We start from the raw sequence: 15,908 nt of genomic DNA, 5'->3' as shown, positions 1-15,908 counted from the left end.
TTCAGAAGGGATGAGTCACTTTCAACCACATCAGTGAGTCTCCTGCTGGACAGACAATGAGTTCAGAGACGGTTTATATTGTGGTAGGGTTAGGGTTATACTTGGGTTTAAAAACAACATGTCGCTGTACGGCTCAAGATCATTCTGCCATCCTCGAGTTTAGAAACTCTTTAAAAGCATTCTGGGAGAATTAAAAGGAAGGCCTGCTGGTCCAGAAACGAGCTGTCTGAAGATTTGAATTTGAAAAGTCCCATTTAGGGTTTCTTTTGTGTTCGAAATTTAGTCGACAACTTTTTAAAAAAACTAAACAGTGCAAAGAGTGTGTGAAATAACACAAAAAATATGGAGTAGGACGCTGAGCAGCCTCCAGGTACTGGCAGTCCAGCCGGCCCACAGGTGTGTAGTCCAGGTGAGTGGATAACTCCCAGATTTCCAGCCGACAGCTTGTGAAGCTTCGGCGTCTCACTGACGTGATGAAAGTGACTCATCCTGAACCCTGAAATCACTGGACGACAGTTTTAGTGACAAACGGACAAAATCAACAGTCACATGACGTCATGACACGACTCGTTAATAAAGTGCATAAAAACAAACGATAGAAAACACAGCAACAAAAACATCAACATGTCTCATACATCGTATAAATAAAGTTTGTCTTTGTGCATGCAGTTAGTGATGCAAAGGCTCCATCTTCATCCTCCTCCTCCTCCTCCTCCTCATCCGTCTGCAGACTCGTCAGACTTCATGATCTGGTAGGTGATCAGGTACTCTGGATAGGCCTGTGGGCGGCAGAGAGGCGTTCACTGACACTCAGTAACGAACACAGACACCGGGTGTCTTGATGACCATATTTCAATACAGCCAATCACAGGCAGAGCAGACGGTCACAGTGAGCCAATCAGCAGCCTGCTACACAACAACAACAACCACACTAGCTTCCTGCTAAACTAAAATCCCCAAACTGTTCCACTGTTCCTTTAAGGTAAGGGGGGGCCAGTTTGACAGGGGAGCAGACTTTGACGCGACCTTGTTGTCGTTGAGGAGGATTTCACGTCGTGTTATGTGGTTTTGTATCAGGTCTAATCGTCGAGGTCGGGGCGGTCACACATGAACCTCCCCGCAGAATTACTGTCGGGGGTTTTGACTTCGCAGACTTTCGAGCCAGAAAACGTGATAATGTGACTGAGCGAAGAGCAGCTCTGCTTTAATGCGTCCTGCTGCTCTGCAGCTGGCAGCTTCGACGCCGACCGCCGCATGTAATCTCTCACACTAATGGCACCGCTGATTGCTCGAGTGGACATCTCGTCACGGCGGACTGTGAAGTGCCACTTCTGAACAGCGATCGGTCTCAGCAGAAGACATCACACGTCCACCCGTCTGAGCACAAACTGAACCGCTCCACCTACACGGCGACTATCCGCCGTCCTGCTCGTCTGTGTAGGAGAGCACAGCTGAAGGGTCAAAGGTCGAGCCTGAACCTGCCTGTCAACATAAAGTAATGTCTCCATTATTATTTGAGTGAGGCGGGGAGGATTTTACCTGAAACATCTGTGAAGGAAGTGTTGGGTGTCACTGACGGTGTTAGTGAGGTGCAGGCTGACATAAACAAAGGCTACACTCATAACTCTGATGCATTCATTTCAAAACATGCTGCATTTATCAAAACAGGTACACACGCCGGGAATAAGACCACTTCTCTCTGTTGTAGAGGTAAATACAGGTAAAACGCATTTATCACTCACTTATTCCCATCTTTTGTCCTGTCAACAGAGATAAGAAGGTGGAGGATATATAAAACTGAGTCCCGTGTTTTCAAAAAGATAAAACCTGGAAGTCAACAACAAGCAAACGTGGATGTTCAGATCGTGTGAATATTTCAGCTTTGTCCATCAAAGATGAAATAGACTCGTTTTAGCAGGGAAGTTATTTTTCAAATTTTCATGACGGCACTCAAACACCTCCCTCCAACGTGTGCAGTAGACCACAAATAAGTTCTGATGATGAAGTCTTTTTTCTTTTCCAGCAGCAACAGACAAGGAGGAGCGAAAGGTCATCATATCTAGGAAACACTTGTGAACCATTTAAAGCAACAAATGACACGTGGTACGATAAAAAAAGGGTTTCTGACCTGCTCTCCTCTGTAGATGACGTACTCGGCCAGAGCGAGCCCGTTCACACTCGGCCTGCCGGTGACCGAGTGGTGACCCGGCGGAGAGTGAGCCATCTTCATGGCGCTGAACTGCAGGAAGGACTTCCCCAGAGTCACCCTGCAGAACAACAGGTGCCTGCGAGGAACAACAACAGCAAAAGCCACATAAAGTACATTTATAGTCAGAACTCAGCAGACAGACTTCAGGACATATCGCCTGAAGGTTGAACTTTATTTCATATCTGCAACTCCACTCAGGCGAGATGAGTTGACGTCTTTAGGGGTTTAAGAATAAAACGTGAGCAGGTGGGGTCCTGAGTCCTGTACCTGTGGCAGACGTAGCAGGACCGGTCTTTGTGCAGCGGGCAGCCCGTCCCTCCTCCGATCCCGTGGACGTACTGGTTGCTCTTTGACGAGTTCTCGGCGAAGTAGATCCCAGCGCCGAACATCCCGCCGATGTAGGCGTGACGCTCGTCAAAACCTTTATGGATGATGGCGTTGACGAAGGGAGAGCCTGAGGGGGGACAGGTACACTACAATTAGTGCAAACACTACTGGGAATACTACTACTACTGCTACTGCTAGTACTGCTACTGCAACCACTAGTCAATACTGTGACAACAATCACTGCTGCTGCTACTTCTCATACTGCTGTTATATTCTGACCGTGGAACAGCATGCGTTCGTTGGAGTGGTTGTGGTTCTCCTCTGAGACCTCCTTCCTGCGGTGGGTGTACCTCTCCCACAGCTTCTTGTTGCAGACCTTCTGAATCTGAAACAGACAATATTTTGTTTTTTGGATCAAATACCTGCAAAGCTAATGACTCGTCAGCCTCAGCTGTACTTTGTGCTGACTGCTCATTATGTTAGCATTAAACACGTTAGCACGCTACGACTTGCAAACATTATACCTGCTAAACATCAGCATGTTAGCATTGTCGCTGTGAGCATGTTGACGTTAGCATTAGCTTGCTACCTTGACCAGCGTGTATCTGTTGAAGACTCCTCCAGCATGGCCGCCGTCTCGGTGCTCTCTGATCGTCCTGTGCATCTGATCGAAACAAACAAAGTGTTCATCTGTGAAATCTGAAGCTCCAACAACCGGTCCTACGTCGGCAAGATGCATCATTCATCAACCCCTTAGCAACCACCTTAGCAACCATCTGGAAATGACCCAACAAACACAGCAAACATTACATGAACCATTTAGTCATGCCCGCTCAAACACACAGAACAACCAAAAGTGTAGTGACACTCAGGAGGAAGTATTCATCATCACCATTATTATTATTAATATCATTATTAATATTATCAGTACAAATAGTGAAAGAACCTCCTCCTCCACTGAATGGAACTCCTTGTCGTCGGCTGCGAGGTCGATCAAGATCGTTCCACTGTTCGCTGTATTCAACGTCAGGTAAGGGTTCAGACCTGACACACACACACACACACACACACACACACACACACACACACACACACAGATCAAGATTATTATCAACACACCGCTTCTTTTTTTTGTATTTAACAGCCACAGGAAGACATGATTTGTAGGGTGTTTAAGTGTGTGTGTGTTTAAGAGTGCCTTTAAGTGTGTGTGTGTGTGTGTGTGTGTGTGTGTGTGTGTGTGTCCTCACTCTGCGGCCCGCTGATGAGCCTCTCCACTCCTTTGATGATCTTGTGTCTGTGTCCGTAGGCGTTGATGCCGATCTCCTTCAGCTCGCGGTGACCCATCTCCACCAGCACATCCAGAGTGATCTGTGCACACACACACACACACACACAATGTATGGAAGTTGTCAAATTTACAGCTTGTTTACAGCTTGTTCTGCTGCCCCCAAGTGGCCAGAAAATCACTGACTGCAGCTTTAATGTCTGAACCAACAACATCTGCATATTTTACTGCCACAGTCGCTCTTCAGTCACCAGCTTCTCTGAAGTCAGAGAGCAAAATCTGCAACATCAGATCATTTCATCTTGTTTGTTTCTTCACATTTCACTTGTTCACTCTTGTTTGGATGGATGGAGCTGTTTAAATGTTTTATTTTAGAAATTTCAACTGCTGTTCCTAAATGTAAAAAGAGGACCAATGAGATTATAAACTTCATAATTCTTTCTTTATTTTTAAAAAACAAAAATAAAATTGTGAATTTATTCATCAGAATGAATCAGCTGAAAATCAGATATTAAAGACATTGTTCATTTTATTTCACCAGACACGCGAGGACCATGTTACAGTAAAGCGCTGTGACCACTGTTGTCTTCCTGCAACAGGAAATGCAAAGAGCTCTGCATGAAGGAGGACGTGAAACCTGCGTGAAACTCAGTGGAATGTGCTGATGATCTCACCTGCTCTCTGTTGAAGATCTCCAGGAGATGCTCCAGTCCCAGGTTCTTCAAGAACTGACAGATACTGAGCTCAACTCCTGGAACCACACACACACGCACACACATAATTTGATGGCATAATTTCTTGTAAACAAAGCCATGTTTGTTTAAAAATATCAGCGTCAATATCAGTTTTCTTCTTCAGACCAGAACAAGCTGGCTGTGGCTGTGGTTGTAAATAAAGACGATGTCTCTGGTTCATCGATTTTACTCGTTTCTGTCTTCTTTAAATGTCCATCTTGAGATGTTACTGGACTGTGATGCTGAATCTGTGAAGAACTCTTTTAATCAGTTCTTTTATTTGCCTAAACTCAGATCCAGACCTTAACGAGAGATCAGAATCACTCCCATGAATCATTCAGGAAGTCACACGGGTCGTTTCTAACTGTCCCTCCTCATCACTCACCTTCCTCTTTCTTCTCAGCGCCTTCGGCCACCGACAGCAGCGCCGGCGTCTCAGGAAACGCAGGGGGCGACGAAGACGATGGCAGTGGTGAAGGCGGCGAATTTGAAGCATTAGTAGCAGCGGTGGTGTTGCTGGCGGTCGAAGCTGCTGTTGAGGTGTTAGGACCAGAAGAGGAGGAGGAGGAGGAAGAGGAGAGGAGTGGTGGGACCACGGTGTCGGGTGGAGAACCAGAGGCCGACACCACTGTGCTGATGACCTGAGGTTTATAACAGCCGGGGAGAGCAGAGGGAGGCATGGCTGCTGTTAGCAAAGCCCGAACATCATCAGCCTGCAGGAGGACGAGGAAGAGGAGTGGAGAAGAAGGATGGGCTATTAGTAAGAAGAACGAAGAGAACAGTAGTACTGTGAGTAGTACTGTCAGTATTTTATGTTTTATGGTGGACTGTCCCTTTAAATCAGCACAACACGGACCGTGACCAGGTCCAGCGGCGACTGTCCTTCCTGGTTTCGGAGGGTGGGGTCTGCACCGTGAGCCAATAGGAGGGCACACAGCTGCGTCCGGCCCTTCTGAGAGGCCTCGTGCAGCGGAGTGAACGCCCACTTATCCGTGGCGTTGACGCAGGCGTCGTATTTGATGAGCAGAGCGGCCACGTCTACGTGCTGGAAGAGCAAAACAAGACAATGATGGATGATCGGAGACGTTCTGATCAATAACAGGTTTCACTCTTGGACTGCTTTTCACACGGTCTGTGTCCAGCCGCAGTTTGTATTCTCAAAGTCTAAAACACATTTTCCAGCTCAATACCACCAGCTCTCACCTGTCTGCTCCTCTCCTCCCACCTGAGCACCCAAACTACCAGGCAGGCGAGCAAAGACACAAAACAGGAACCAGAAATGATAAAAATAAGAGAGCAAATGGAAGAGCTGAGAGATAAAGAGAGGTGAATAGAAAATGAAGGTCTCTGTTTTAATCAACTGATCTGACTGAACAAAAGGCCTGGAGAGCTACACACACAGACACACACACACACACACACACACAGACACAGACACAGACACAGACACACACACACACACACACACACACACACACACACACACACACACACACACACACACACACACACACACTCCTCATCACTGGTGTGTGTGTTGGTGTCCACTTTCCGTCTCTTCAATCAGCAGCTCATCAACCAGAGGACACTATGACTGTGTGTGTGTGTGTGTGTGTGTGTGTGTGCAAATGAATCAGTCCTCAAGTTAAAGCAGTCAGTCATTTCAGCCAAAACAGAAAGTGTACAAGTGTTCTTACAGACAATATGGTGATTAACTAAAAAACACATTCAGTCACTGCAGTGCCAAAATTCACTCAAGGTCTGCTTACTAGCTACACGTGTGTGTGTGTGTGTGTGTGTGAGAGAGTGTGAGTGTGAGTGTGAGTGTGTGTGTGTGTGTGTGTGTGTGTGTGTGAGAGAGTGTGAGTGTGAGTGTGAGTGTGTGTGTGTGTGTGTGTGTGTGTTATCCCCTCCTCACCCCGTAGGAGGCAGCGTTGTGCAGAGGAATCAGTCCTCCTTTATCTTGAGAGTTGACTTCAGCTCCGTGCTGCAGAAGGTACTCCGCCACCTCCAGGTTATTATAGCCCGCTGTCACACACACACACACACACACACACACACACACACACACACACACACACACACACACACACACACACACACACACACACACACAGAGAAAGTTATGTACATGACTGAAAATTAATGTTTTCATTTCTGTCTGTACTGCTTCAAAGCCTGTACAGACAGAAATGCCTGTATGCCTGGTTCACGGCAACACACTGCAGAGTTAAACCAAATACATTTTCAATAACCTCACAGTCTGCAGGGAACTCAGACCTGGACAGGGAGGACATTTTGTCTCGTCTTGTGTGCATTTGTGTACCTGCCAGGTGCAGCGGTGTGGAGTGTCTCCCCTGTGTGTCCCTACAGTTGACGTTGTCGTGTATGCAGAGTTTCCTCACTCGGGCCAGGCAGCCTTTCTTGGCGGCGTCCAGCAGGGCAGCGTCTCCCCTCAGCAGGTCCTGGATGTCCATGTCGGCGTCCTTCACCAGATCCAGAGGGGTGTTACCGTCCCGGTTCTTCCGGGTCGGGTCGGCACCGTGCTAGAGATGACATGAATCATAAGAGAGCTTTTACCTGCCACAACAAACGCTCACCTGTCCAGGTTTACCTCTGACCACAAGTCCATGTTAGTGTGTGTGTGTGTGTGTGTGCACCTGCAGCAGCAGTTTACAGATGTCGTATTTGCCCTTGGCTGCAGCTTCGTGCAGCGGTGTGAACTTCCAGAGGTCAGCCACGTTGACCACAGCGCCGTGAAGGACCAACAACTCGGCCACTTCATAGTGACCGTACGAACAGGCGTTATGGAGCGGAACCAGACCTCTGAGAGAGAGAGGGGGCTTTAAATAATGCATTCACAACAGAAAAACAGACGGAAAACTGCACAACAACATTTAAATGCCAATTAAAAGAACAGAAAGTTTGCAGGAAGTTTAAAAGTTAAGAACAGAGACATAAAGACAGAACAGGAGGGTGAGATGGTTCACGAAGAGTATTAAAGGCTCAGAGCATCAGAGATATCCTGTGGAGGATTGTTCCAGGTCTCTGCTGCTCAGGGACTAAATGCTGCTTCTCCATGTTAAGTTAAATAAGCCACTGAGAAATGACCAGCAGCAGGACCTTCATTTCATTTCCCAGAATAGAATGAGTTGCAACACTAGAAGAAGAGTGTCTGAGGAGGTCACGGTTGCCTTTTTGTTGCATTCTTGGATTTTGTTTTTGATTCTGACACACTTTGTTTGACTGAGAGAGTTTTGTCACAGTGAAGAAACACTCAACATGAGAACAGAGGCAACAGGAAGAACGTAAAGAACTTATCCACCCTTTATCCTTGGCGTGAACGTCGGCTCCGTGCTGCAGCAGGAACCGGACGACGGCCAGCCGGTTGTAGCCGGCGGCGAAGTGAAGCGGCGTCGACTGTCGACCCTCCACGTCCCTGCAGTTCACGTTCTGCATCGTGCAGAGCTTCTACAACGTGGACAGAGAGAGCGAAGGGGTCGAGGAACCAGGAGAGACAAGAAAAAGAGAAAGAAATGAACAATATTTAGGTGTCAGCAGACGTCAGTAACTCACTGTGAAGCTTCTTTTGGGGTTTTTCTGTTTCCCTCATTTATAACATCCATCCGACAGGCCTCTCGGAGTAGAAATGACTTTAGATTGTCTCAGTTTGATCATGTTACTCACTCATGAATGTTATCAGTAAATAAAGAAGCTGTTTCTGTCCTCCAGATGTAAACTACCTTGACAGTTTCCAGGTCTCCTGTTTTGGAGGCTTCCAGCAGCTGCCGGTCGACGTCGGAGTTCCCCATCAGAGCTCCTTGGGTTGAGAGACAAACAGATATAAAACCATAAAATAACAAACACCGATCAATGAACCCAGGCGATGATGATGATGAAGTGAGGGGAGCCTCTGGTTCTGGATACACATTCAGTAGATTGTTCTGACCATCAGTTTGAGCTATTTTAACTGTAATGATTTGTTAGAAGTAAATGCTGTTATCGTAAAAATAATGATCTGGGAGGGTAGGAGAGTTTACAGCACTCAGGGGGGAAATCCCAGCACACCTTGCAGTATCTCCTGCACGCTCTCATTGCCCAGCTGTGAAGGTGACACTCCCTGCAGTGACGTGAGCAGCGGGTCGCAGCCGGTGCTCAGCAGCAGTCTGCAGGTCTGCAGGTGTCTGCAGTGAGCAGCTCGATGCAGCGCAGTCTGCCCGAGGTGATCCACCGCATTCACCTGGAGGGAGGGGGGGGGTGTCAGCCTCACCTGTTTCTCTGTTAAGATGTTTGTCGTTGTTTTAATGGATCAAAGGTTAAAGGTTGGTTCTTGGTGCTGACCTTGGCTTCATGTTTGACCAACACCTCGATGACGTCATTATGGGCTTTCTCTGAGGCCAGGTGGAGGGGGGCCGTCAGGCTGAGGGAGGACAGTGACATCACAACATGCTCAGGGACGCAGTGACATCACTTTCTTTTTGTTTCTCTTCTGTTTTGTGCGTCTGTAAACAAAACCAAAATGAAACTCACTCCTTCGCCTGCTCGTTGACGTTGGCCCCCCTCCTCAGCAGAAGTTCACACACTTGTTTCCTCTTCGGGTTTAAAGAGGCTGACGCACAATGCTGTAAATACACACATATACCTGTTTGTTTTCAGTAAACACCAGTTTAAAACCCTCCAGTTCTCCAGGGTGGCTTTTAGTTTGTCAGTTTTATTACTTCAGAATGTAAAACAATAACAAACATGTCTCTTGAATCTTAGCATGTTTATATTTCAGCTTTAAGAACATGACAGATGCAAGTGGAGCAGACAGCACACACATATATGAATGCACATATATATACACATATATGAATTTCTTCCTCATGCATGTCTATAAATGAGCAGTCTTACCAGGGCGGTCTCCTGAGTGAGCGGGTGTTTGAAGGTGATGGTCTCCAGACTCAGATGCTTCTTGACTCGCAGCACGTCGGCCTCCCTGGCCGCCTGCAGCAGACTGTGACCTCTGAACTCATCTGTCAAAGATCCACGAGGACAACTGAGTCAAATACTACATGATGATGTGAAGCACAGACACCTGGTCTCACAGGTACACATCAGGGGAGGGAACAGACGAGATCTGAAGGTACGAGCGCCTTTTTATATCATTTCTAAACAGATTCACGGACGTTTCTCAGCGATCCTGACACACTGTGAAGACTGAATTCTACTGGATGTATGTTTACGATGTCTGTGTGTTTACATTTGACTGAGTTATGACTTTGAGAAGAAGTGGAAACCATGTGTCCGTATTTACGACACACAGCGGCTGAGACGAACAGGACGTACGGGCCAGCCGTTCTTTCAGCTGCGATGTGGGAGCGAGGTCGATGGAGCTTTTATTGTGACAGTTGAGGAAGGTGGGGTCGGCTCCGTAGCTCAGCAGGAGGGAACACACCTGCACACAAACACAGGTACAATCAGTTAGTCATCTCTGCTGTGGCTGGTTGGACGCAGCGACACTAACTTCATAGGATTTATGAATGTGGTTCTGCATTAATACAGAAAATAAGATGATAATCACATGCTTTTGTCTTATGAGTTTTTTCCCACTTTATACCAAATAAACTGCAGCTGAATATTTTCATACAATACCTACATTTAACACTAAAACTATCTGACAGAAATAGTCAACAAGACAACAACATTCAGCGTCAACTCTGAGATGAAGTGAAACGATGTACAAGTTCTAAAGTAAGTAAGTCTGTGATAAGTTGTGTAATGAGTCTGACTGTAAACTTTAGACATTTTCATCTTCTGGACTACAGGACTCACTGCAGAGTCCAGTTCAGAGACTCCTGATGGTGTTAAAATAAGACCTCAGCTCAGACTGACTCCTGTGTGGATGGCAGTAAATCCCACTGCTGGAGGAACATGTGAGTTAGAGAAGCATCGTACTGTACCTCCACACGGTTCTTGGAGGCAGCTTCGTGGAGAGGAGTGAACTGCCACAGGTCCATGGCATTAACACAGGCTCCGTGCTGAACACAGAGACACACTTTGTTGGTTCAAAGCCAGGAAAGCTGTGCGTTTATATATCTATGTAGTAGTTTTCATTGTTAATGATCTGGATGATGGTCAGTCAGCGTGTAATCCAGCGTTACTGTTATTTATTTCATGTTCCTGTCAGAGCTGGATTAAGATGCTGCTAATGCTAACACAACATGTGCTACTGCTGCTGCCTCACATGAAAACACTTCAACTAAACAAACACAGGGTGGCTTTTATTGTGAAGAAGCCACAGGAAGCGCAATGTATTTGGACAAATAAAGAAACAAATGAACAGAAACACACATAGCTCCACCTCACACACAGATCATTTTGGTTCTGTATAAAAGACAAAAAAAAACTTTAAAACAACCTTTAACAGGAAAAATAATAAAAAGTGACTGACATGCAGTAGCTTGTGCATATACAGAAATAACAACAGTACAATTATACCAATATTAGGTCAATAAAGTGATGAAGAATAAAAAGAAGAGAATATAAAACAAAGCAGACTCACCTTCACCAGCAGCTCGGTGACTTCATAGTGGCCGTATGAACAGGCGTTATGAAGCGGAACCAGATCCCTGAAACACAGAGCACACCACATACTACTCTTACTACTACGAGTACCACTACCACTGCCTCTAATACTGCTGCTGCTAATAGAGTCTGAAAGGAATAAGGCCTTTTGGGTAATGTTTTTATTTAATAGTTAATATTCCCCAAAAAAGACGCAAGAATTGTCAAAAATAAAATCATCCTCTTTTGAGTTTTTACAGCTTTTATAAGCCTTCAAAAACCACTCAAACTATGTAGACCCTGACCCTAACCTAAACCTGGTTCTGACCTGAACCTTCAAACAGACTTTTGAATAAGTGCAGACTGACCAAAGTGTCCTCACAGCGATGGCTTAAAAGTGACAGTGGTCCTCACAAAGATAGCAACACACACACACACACACACACACACTGTCTTACCCCTTGTCCTTGGCGTGCACATCAGCCCCGTGCTGCAGTAACAGCTGGACCGTCTTGACGCGGTTGTATCCGGCTGCCAGGTGTAACGGCGTCGACTGAAACAACAAATCAACGGCTCGCTGATGATTACAGTCAGGACGCAGGACACTCAAAGGGGTAACCACGGCAACCCAAACTGCTCCACCCAACGGCGCCCTAACCCCGCTTGTCTGGACGTATGGCAGAATTTACACTGACACCACCTGCTAACTGGAACTGAATCCCAGCACAAAATGGCCAAAATCCAGACCTCCTAAATCCGACACATACAGGCAAGAGCCGAACCACATCTGGTCCTCTGCCAGCAGGACAGTGACTCTGAAACCTCTGAAGACTCCTTCATCCTGCTGTGACCTTTTTTATCTCATGTACCCCCCAAAGGCCTGCAGATGAACTCAAGTAACCCTTCATCGACACCCCCCCTTCCACCCCCCCCAACATAATCAACCATTTATAAATTACTTTTAGCTAGCTGTTACAACTTCTCTGCTAGTTTTCAAGCAACATAATTCAAGTGATACAGTTGAGCCGATATATGGATATACATGTTGTCATCAACCTTTAGCTGCTGTACAGCTCCACACAATGAGACCCAAACAAAGACGGCAGCCAGCAACATCTGCATTACTTGTTGGGTCATTGATGGAGACATCACAGACAGTGGTCTCTGTTTTACAAAGTCTGTCTTCGGTTTAGTTTTGAGGCAAAGAGAAGTGTCTCTGTGACTGAAATATAACCAGCTGGACGAAGAAAAAGACGACTCACCTTTCGTCCATCGCTGGCGTGACAGTTGACGTTGAGCGGCGTCAGCAGAGCCTTCAGCTTCTCCTCATCACCGCTCCTGTGGGGACGTCAGCATCATGTTGGATCAATCGACTAACGGTTTAAGCTCCGATGATATCGAACCATTCAGACGTGTCTGTAACTTTCTCAGTCAGAATTCATTTCATTATAAATCCACTGACTTCCACTCAGACTGTGACATTAAACTGACACTACTGTACCTTGCACTTTCCAGAAGCTCATCTTTTCTGTATTCACCTGAAAAACAGTAAAAAAAAAAAAAAAATCTAACAAAATATGTAATAAATGGAACAATCAACGTTTACCATCATTTCTGTGAAAACAACACTGATCATCTTTTTCTTTTCTGAGGTTCAAACTGAACCAGGACAAGCTCAAAGCAACACTATGAGAAAAGAAAGAAACAGATGCTAAGACAAAGATCAATACTAAAGGTTCAAGTGGTCGAACCGTTAAGTCTGTATATTTAATGATAGTCAGTTACATCATGACGCTGTGTAAAAGCCTCTTTAACAACAGCCATGCTAGTTTGGGGACAGTGGTGCTTTGAGCTAAATGTTAACGTCAGCATGCTAAATGCTAACACAGTGACAATGCTAACATGCTGACGTTTAGCAGGTATAATGCACCATGTTCACCAGCTTAGTTTAGCGTGTTAGCATGCAGTAGGATTCATCCTCTGGGCACCATGAATGTTCTGGCCGTCCGTCTGACAGCTGAACAAAGTCGTGGATTTAAACACACAAAAAACACGTAAGCATAAAACTGTGCACAAGTGGGCTGTGCTATCATTGTGAGGACCAGCCTCCTCACCTGTCAGTACTGCTTTGGTGGGCGGTTCTGCTAGATCCAGAGCGGTTCGCCCGTCTGTGTTCCTGATGATGGGCTGGGCACCATGCTGCAGCAACACTAACACACACACACACACACACACACACACACACACACACACACACACACACACACACACACACACACACACACACACACACACACACACACAACATGAACAACATAATGCTGCTTTTTCACCTGTCTGTTAAAACCTCCACAGGTGTCCATGATGTCCTGCATGGACATGAGAAAAAACTAAATAAAACACTGGGCTGCTTGGTGTCACCTAAATGTGGTAACAGTGCTGGAGAAGAGCAGGGAGGTGGAAGATAGTGACACCAACGAAGAAGAGGTTCTCTCACAGGTGGATTCTAAAAGCCTTAATTAAAGAGGGACACTTGACGCGACTCCTCACAGCAAATCTATGAGAGAATTTGTCTGTTTTATAACGTCTATCAGGTTGACAACATGTCAAGAGAGACTTGTTGAATCCCTGGTATGCTGTATTTAGAGCGCTGTTCTTAATACTGCTTTTATAGGTCTTTATGGGGACCTTGTTATAGTTAACAACCAGTTAAAACTTGCTCATGTAGAGTGTTTTGTGGTTTATTAAACATTTTATTTTCCCTATCTGTGTATTTATTATATTATTATTATTATATTATTTATTATATGTGCTGCTGTAGTCTTTGTGTTAATCACTCAGTTCAGACTTTGTGTTGAAGGGTTACAGACATGCTACAGGTGAACCCGACTGACATTGAACATTTGACAGTTTAAAAACGTACAAACAACCTTGATACGACTCCTTTGTCTTTCATTAAAGAATTGTGTTGAGATGCATGCTGACACTGTGGTGTAAATATAAACATGACGGCGCTCTCTGGTGGACAAACTTTGTAATGGAGACACAGTTTTTTGTAAAAGTAGCCGTGGCACTTATTCAACTTATCAAGAGACCTTCATGTGAAATAGGCCACGAGCCTCTTGGTGATGTGGGCCGTGGCTGATGAGGGAACGAGGCGCAGGTGGAGAGGTGGGTGGGGAAGCTCAGGTGAGTGGAATGAGGTGATTGGATGGTGGATGAAAAGGGTCCAAACACAAAAACAAAAGTTCCCAGTCAGCTCTGATTCTCAGTTTTTCTATTTAAAAGGTAGCAGGTTGTTCTGCCAATACTAGTGTGTGTAGGTGTTTGTGCAGTGCGAGTGTGTTTGTACCTATACACACGTCTATCTTGCCCTTGATCGCTGCCTCGTGAAGTGGAGTGTAGTTCCAGTTGTCTCTGGAGTTTGCGTCCGCCCCGTGGCGAAGCAACAGGCTCACCACCTACACCAAAACAACAGAACACAGGACTGTAAAGGTCTCTGAAGCTTGAAGGGAAACAGTCAGCAGGTGGAGGCTGGAGGGGGGGCACCGTACCTCAGCATGGCCGAAGGAGCAGGCGTTGTGGAGGGATATCAGCCCTCCGTCGTCCCTGGCGTGGACGTTGGCTCCGTTCTGGAGGAGGAAGTCCACGACGTCTTTACGACCGAAGCCTGAGGAGACAGAGAGAGACACCTGGATGATTGTCAGAAGTCCTGTACTTCATTATTCATACGCTGTTGGACGCCTTTGTGTCTCGTTTTGTTCTATCACAATAAATTATTCAGTACATTTACAGTAAAGCAGAGCGCTGCGGCAACTGGAGTCTTTACAGGGAGGAAACCGTTATCATCAAGGAGAAGCACCGACAGCAAACGTCATTTGTGTTCAAATGTTTATTTAACTCTTTGGTTGACTTTGGTTTTACTGATGGAAATGAAAGTGAAAACCTTCCCATGATCAGCATTGGTACAGAGAGTGAGAGATGATCACAGCTTTTATTCTGGATACTGTCACATTTGTAAGACCTCACCAGTCTCACCTGCAGCAAAGTGCAGCGGTGTGGACTTCCTCCCCGCTGTGTCCCGGCTGTTCACGTTCTTGGCCGTCACCACTTCACGAACTCGCTCCAGGTCTCCGCTCCGACAGGCCTCGAACAGCTCCCTGTGGGCCTCCCCTGACCCCCCGTCTGGCTCCACCACCTCTGCCAACACGGGCCGTGGGGACACGGCTCCGCCCCCGAGACCCGACGCACCCGAACATCTCCGGCCGGACGACATGGGCGGCGGTGAGCGACCTGGTCCCAGTTTCAGACTGCCGGTTCTGGAGAGTTTGGAGTGCGAGCAGCAGGAGGCAGAACCCCAGAACCCTGCAGCTACTGAGGCCATGCAGGACCAGGAGCTCCGGTACCCTGCAAAGAGATGGGAGAGCTTAGCTTAGCTTAGCTTAGTGTAACCTGTGAGTGTGTTGTGTTCTGTAGAGCACAAGGAAGGCACGAAGCAGCACTGGGTTTCTGGTCTTTACTGGCAGCTGTAGTGAACCATGAGCCGGGTGTGTGTCTGCCAAACGTGGCTATCCTCCGGTCATGTTAGAAACGGCTTGTTTTTCTATTTTTTTTTTTTAAATACGTTACAATTAAATAATAATATTAAATATATTAAATTACAAGTTCACATGAATCACAAAGTTATAATAAAATGATACAGCCCACAAGAAAAACATCTCAAAATAATAATACATTAAATCAAATCAAATCGGCAATCAGAAAACCCATATTTCATTATCTTATTAGAGAACAGAAGCTCAGT

General features: G+C 46.1%; 1 protein-coding gene across 1 annotated transcript; it reads right to left on the bottom strand.

Annotated features, from left to right (window-relative positions):
- Window positions 1–716: 716 nt before the first annotated feature.
- On the bottom strand, window positions 717–15,488 carry LOC139303112 (poly [ADP-ribose] polymerase tankyrase-2-like). The gene is made up of 30 exons (XM_070926828.1): window positions 15,143–15,488; window positions 14,659–14,774; window positions 14,457–14,565; window positions 13,219–13,314; window positions 12,606–12,642; window positions 12,367–12,442; window positions 11,563–11,657; window positions 11,103–11,169; window positions 10,501–10,578; window positions 9,887–9,995; window positions 9,452–9,573; window positions 9,089–9,180; window positions 8,900–8,978; window positions 8,627–8,798; window positions 8,302–8,378; window positions 7,884–8,029; window positions 7,219–7,384; window positions 6,885–7,104; window positions 6,477–6,586; window positions 5,415–5,603; window positions 5,053–5,271; window positions 4,940–4,953; window positions 4,499–4,583; window positions 3,787–3,907; window positions 3,483–3,580; window positions 3,126–3,200; window positions 2,816–2,921; window positions 2,477–2,663; window positions 2,129–2,285; window positions 717–779 (listed from the first exon to the last, which is right to left on the bottom strand). The coding sequence occupies exons 1-30, from the start codon at window positions 15,486–15,488 to the stop codon at window positions 717–719; spliced, it is 3,627 nt and encodes a 1,208-aa protein (XP_070782929.1).
- Between the last annotated feature and the right edge of the window lie 420 nt (window positions 15,489–15,908).

The sequence above is a fragment of the Enoplosus armatus genome, chromosome 20, assembly GCF_043641665.1.
Source record: "Enoplosus armatus isolate fEnoArm2 chromosome 20, fEnoArm2.hap1, whole genome shotgun sequence".
NCBI classification, from domain to species: Eukaryota; Metazoa; Chordata; class Actinopteri; order Centrarchiformes; family Enoplosidae; genus Enoplosus; species Enoplosus armatus.
The sequence above is the reverse complement of the archived record's forward strand: the minus strand, read 5'-3'. Positions and strand labels throughout refer to the sequence as shown.

Coding starts and splice junctions, on each gene's coding strand:
- LOC139303112 (XM_070926828.1), bottom strand. CDS start 15,488: ATGGCCTCAGTAGCTGCAGGGTTCTGGGGTTCTGCCTCCTGCTGCTCG. Junction 12,643..13,218: donor CACCAAAGCAGTACTGACAG/GTGAGGAGGCTG, acceptor ACTGTTTTTCAG/GTGAATACAGAAAAGATGAG. Junction 2,664..2,815: donor CGAACGCATGCTGTTCCACG/GTCAGAATATAA, acceptor GTCCCCCCTCAG/GCTCTCCCTTCGTCAACGCC.